We start from the raw sequence: 5,584 nt of genomic DNA on the forward strand, positions 1-5,584 counted from the left end.
AGCTCACAGCAACCTCTAACTCTTGGGCTTAAGCAATTCTTTTGCCTCAGCCTGCCAAGTAGCTGGGACTGCAGGCACCACCACACTGCAGGCTATTTTGTTGTTGTTGTTGCTGCTGCAGTTGTCATTGTTTTAGTTGGCCCAGGCTGGATTTGAACCCGCAGCCTCAGTGTACGTGGTTGGCACGCTACCCACTGAGCTACGGGAGCTGTCCTCCAATTTTATCTTTTATTTTATTTTATTTTTTTAGAGACAGAGTCTCACTTTATCACCCTCGGTAGAATGCTGTGGCATCACAGCTCACCGCAACCTCCAGCTCTTGAGCTTAGGTGATTCTCTTGCCTCAGCCTCCACAAGGACTACAGGCTAGGACTATAGGCGCCTGGCACAACACATGGCTATTTTTTGTTGCAGTTTGGCCAGGGTCAGGTTTGAACCCGCTACCCTCAGTATATGAGGCTGGCGCCAAACCCACTGAGCTCACAGGTGCCGCCCCCTCCAATTTTATTTTTAAAATAGAAAAGATCTAAAGGAAATACACTAAAAACAGTGGTTAATGTGGGTGGTAGATTTATATCTTATGTTTACTTCCTCAGTCTTCCATGTGTTTTCTACAGTGAGCACATATTTCTTTAATGTGTACTATTTCTTTTTTATTATAGTATAAGTCAGATATATTTTATCTTCTGGAAAAAACTTGCTCATGATCTTTCTGGGGATGATAGCAGAAGGGTGGGGATGGACAGAAAAAAGGTACAGTATTTCTAAGGGAAACTGAGGGCAATTGGACACTTCCCCCTAATGTGTGTATGTTCTGTGTCATGTTTCAGAGGACTGATCAAGACTCTGCCATCGGTGTGAGTCCAGCTGTTATGATCCGCAGCTCAAGTCAGGATTCTGAAGTTAGCACTGTGGTAGGGGAACACCACACTGGCATCTTGGTGGGTGGGGTATGGACTTCCCTTTTGGAAAAGGGATCTGCTTTCTCTTTGGAGGCTGTTTGTAGTCTCAGGTCAGCATGGTTCTCCCAGTGGAGATATTTGCCTGTCATAGGGGAACTTACATGAGATTTCACCCAGGGCTTCTCCTCATCTTATAAAGAAGGTACTTCCAGAGACTATCTGACATATACCTTTGAAATTTGATACTTTTTTATGATCACCAAAAGCTCTAATAGCTTGGCATTTCTGGAACCCATCTCTGGGGAATATCTCTTACTACCTTTTTTCCTTTCCAGGTGAGTAATAGTTCTGGAGAGACTCTTGGAGCAGACAGTGACCTCAGCAGCAATGCAGGTGATGGACCAGGTGGCGAGGGCAGTGCCCACTTGGCAGGCTCTCGGGGCACTTTGTCTGATAGTGAAATTGAGACCAACTCTGCCACAAGCACCATCTTTGTAAGCTTTATTTACTAACAAAAGACAGTTAATTTAGTGGGGGAGGAAAGTGGGTTAGAAATAAATGTAAAGGTAAGAGATAATAAGTGGGGCTCAGTGCCTGTAGCTCAGTGGTTAGGGTGTCGGCCATATGCACCGGGGCTGATGGGTTCAAACCTGACCCAGCCTGCTAAAAATAAAAAATAGCCGAGTGTTGTGGTGGGCACCTGTAGTCACAGTACTAGGGAGGCTGAGGCAAGAGAATCACTTGAGCCCACGAGTTTGAGGTTGCTATGAGCTATGACGCCATGGCACTCTACCGAGGGTGACATACTAAGACTCGGTCTCAAAAAAAAGAGATTAGGGTGGCACCTATGGCTCAAGGAGTAGGGCGCAGGAGGTGGCAGGTTCAAGCTTTGCGCTGGCCAAACTGCAAAAAAAAAAAAAAGATAATAATTGGGAATGGTTAAATAAGAAATTGATAATCCTTAAAGGAAAATGTTTCTTAAGGCCTTTTTACAGTCTTTTGACTCCATGATCTGCTTTTAAAACTCTTTCTTGAATCATTGATAAGTTAGGCTGCCTGCCCAGTGACATAAGAGCTTAAGATCCTATGATGTAATAACCCTAGGTTTAAAACAGACAAAATGATACTTTGGTGGCAATGTCAGGACAATTACAGCTTTCATTTAGTTCCAGTCTACCTATTTTTGTGGACTAGTCCGGTGTTACTCTGGTCATTGCTGTATTTATATAGCATCTTAAAATAATATTTTATTTTTGTATATTCCTAATGGTTATTGGAAGTTTTCATTCATTAATAAAAGTCTGTGAAGTGATTTACTGAGTACCAGATTCTGTACGAAAGAAATAGGTATGAATAAGGCATGATTCCCACTTTTAAGATGTTTGCAGTTCATTATATTGCTCTGTGAATGGTCTCTTCTAATAGGCAAGGGGAATGAAGTCTTAGGGAAAAGAGACTTCCCTAGATTAATTACACAATAAGCTCATGATCCACTGGAATGAGATGAATTCTTTTTAGTTCTTGCTTTAGACACACTGTGTTCCAGTATATACATGTATGTATGTGCCTCTTAAAACACTCTGATTCACTTCCCACTTTTTTAGAATGGGAGAATGAATATTCTTCATAGGAGCTTATAGGTCCCTCTCTTTGGTCTGTGGAAAGAATGAAAGATACAATTTTTAAAAAATTAATTATTTAACACTAGTGATGATCATTCCTACCCCCAGGGCTTTCTGTACATGTGTTTCTTTTTTTTTTGAGACAGAGTCTCACTATGTTGCCCTCAGTAGAGTGCCATATAGTGTCATAGCTCACAGCAACCTCAAACTCTTGGACTTAAGCTATTCTCTTGCCTCAGCCTGCCAAGTAGATGAGACTACAGGCGCCTGTCACAACACCCGGCTTTTTTTTTTTTTTTCTGGTTGCAGTTGTCATTGTTTAGCTGACCAGGGCCTGGTGTGAACCCACCATCCTCAGTGTATGTGGGCCAGCACCCTACACACTAAGCAACGGGTGCCACCCTATACATGTGATTCTAATAGAGCCAGTGACTTCTCAGAGTTAAAATTGGGATTAGGATTGAGAGTTAGGAGACCTATTCAAGTTAATGGGCCTTAACTGCTGAGTCTAACTAGGCTGTTTTATTTTTTTTTCTTTGTGCCAATAATTTATTGGGACTTATATGGGTAGACATAAGATCTCAAGCCTTTGGTAATGAAAGAGTTGACTCAAAGTAAATATTTTAAAAATTATGTCAAAGACTAATGAAGAAGTGACATTTACATGTAGTTTATAAGAGTCATTTGAGATTAATAATTTTTATTTCCCTCACAAAATGAATAGCTCATATACTAAAGAGGATATCTCTCCAAAAAAAAAAAAAAAAAAAAAAAAAGGACATCTTTCCTTAAGCAGGAGGAAATAAAGACAAATGGGATTATATCAAACCAAAAAATTAAGTAAGGCTCATGGTACAGTCTTTTTTTTTTTTTTTTGGCTAGGGCTGGGTTTGAACCCATCACCTCCCATATATGGGGCTGATGCCCCACTCCTTTGAGCCACAGGTGTCTCTCTCATGGTACAGTCTTAATATTACTTTTAATGAGGAAAATACCAAGATTAAGACACATAAAAATATCCGAGGAGTATTACATATTGTTACATTTGTCCTAGAACCTGAGAAGAATTCAGGGAAAAAGAATAGCTGATAAATTTAAGAAAAACTTTAAATGGAAAAGATTACATATAAGAGCATAGTCTGTTCCCTTAAGGAAACCAGTAACCCAACCAGACACAATGACTCACAGCTGTAACCTAGCATAGTGGGAGGCCAAGGCTGGACGATCCCTTGAGCTCAGGAGTTTGGGATCAGCATGGGATTAGGATTGAGAGTTAGGAGACCTATTCAAGTTAATGGGCCTTAATTCCTGAGCTGTTTTGAGATCAGCATAAGCAAGAGTGAGACCCTGTGTCTACTAAAAATAGAAAAAAAAAATTAGCTGAGTGTTATGGCATACAACTAATCCCAGCTACTGGGGAAACTGAGGCAGGAGATCACCACTTTAGCCCAGGAGTTTGAGGTTGCTGTGAGCTATGATGCCATAGTACTCTAGTCTGAGCAACAAGCTGATACCATACATAAGCAAAAAAGTCTTCAAATAATCAGCATGCAGCCCCCCTGGGCCACAGGTTGGACACCCCTGACCGAGGTATCTATTCAGCTCCTGTGCTCATTTTTTAAGTCAATTATTTGTTTATTTGCTATTGAGTTCTTTGAGTTCCTTGTATAGTCTAGATATTAATCCCTTGTCAGATGAATAGTTTGCAAATATTTTCTCCCATTTTTCAGGGTGTCTTTTTGCTCTGTTATTTCTGTCATACTGAAGATTTTTAGTTGGATGTAATCCCATTTGTCTAATTTTGCTTTTGTTGCCTGGGCTTTTGAGATATTTTCCCCAGACCAATGTCCTAAAGTGTTTCTTCTGTTTTCATATAGTAGTTTCATAGTTTTAAATCTTTAATCCATTTTGAGAATTCTGCAGAAAAGATACTTGATATGATTGCACTTTTATAAATTTTCTTAAGACTTGTTTTATGACTGAGATGTTCCACGTACTGACAAAAAGAATATGTATTCTTCAGCTTTTGGATGAAATACTCTATAAATGTCAAATTTAAAAAAGGTTTGTCTCTCCCTTTATTTTTTATTTATTTATTTTTTGAGATAGTCTCACTTTGTCTCCCTTAGTAGAGTGTAGTGGTGTCATACCTCACAGCAATCTCAAACTCTTAGGCTTATTCGATTCTCTTGCCTCAGCTTCCCGAATAGCTGGGATTACAGGCACCCACCACAATACCTAGCTATTTTTTGAGACGGGATCTCACTCTTGCTCAGGCTGGTCTCAAACTCATGAACTCAAGCTATCCAGCCACCTTGGCCTCCCAGAGTGCTAGGATTACAGGCATGAGCGCCCGTACCTGGCCCTATTTTGTTTTTGTTTTTTGAGACAGAGTCTCACTTTTGTTGTCGTTGGTAGAGTGCTGTGGCATCATAGCTCACAGCAACCTCAAACTCCAGGGCTCACATGATTCTCTTGGCTCAGCCTCCCAAGTAGCTGGAACTATAGGCACCTGCCACAATGCCTGGCTATTTTTAGAAATGAGGTCTCCCTCTGGCTCACGCTGGTCTCAAACCTGTGAGCGGAGGGAATCACCTCACCTCAGCCTCCTAGAGTGCTAAGATTATAGGCATGAGCCACTGCATCTGGCCCCCTAGTTTGTTTTTTAGAGACAAAGTCTACTCTGTCATGGAGGCTGGGGTATAGTGGCACTGTCATAGCTTATGGTAGCCTTGAGCTTCTGGGCTCAAGAGAAAGATCTTCCTGCCTCAGTCTCCTGAGTAACTGGGACTACAAACATACACCATCATACCTGGCTATATTTTTTTTATAAGAGTTGGGGTCTCAGGCTGTGAGCAGTGGTTCACGCCTGTAATCCCAACACTCTGGGAGGTCAAGGCGAATGGATTGCCTGAGCTTGCAGATTCGAGACCAGCCTGAGCAAGATCAAGACCCCATCTCTAGGCTCGGTGCCTGTGGCTCAAGTGGCTAAGGTGCCAGCCACATACACCCAAGGTGGCGGGTTCAAATCCCCAGCCCGGGCCCGCCAAACAACAATGA

General features: G+C 41.6%; 1 protein-coding gene across 11 annotated transcripts in view; it reads left to right on the plus strand.

Moving 5' to 3' along the window:
* The window catches only part of MADD (MAP kinase activating death domain), a 58,792-nt gene that overhangs the window by 28,550 nt on the left and 24,658 nt on the right, over window positions 1–5,584 (plus strand). For 9 of the 11 annotated variants that reach the window (XM_012802833.2, XM_023509628.1, XM_023509619.1 and 6 more), the window contains 2 exons: window positions 831–914; window positions 1,238–1,396. In XM_012802833.2, the coding sequence (XP_012658287.1) occupies window positions 831–914; window positions 1,238–1,396 (243 nt within the window). The remainder of the gene's footprint in view (window positions 1–830; window positions 915–1,237; window positions 1,397–5,584) is intronic. The other 2 variants (XM_012802870.2, XM_023509613.1) reach the window with 1 other exon arrangement.

This window comes from Otolemur garnettii, unplaced genomic scaffold (genome assembly GCF_000181295.1).
Source record: "Otolemur garnettii isolate 467f Iridium unplaced genomic scaffold, OtoGar3 scaffold00001, whole genome shotgun sequence".
NCBI lineage: Eukaryota > Metazoa > Chordata > Mammalia > Primates > Galagidae > Otolemur > Otolemur garnettii.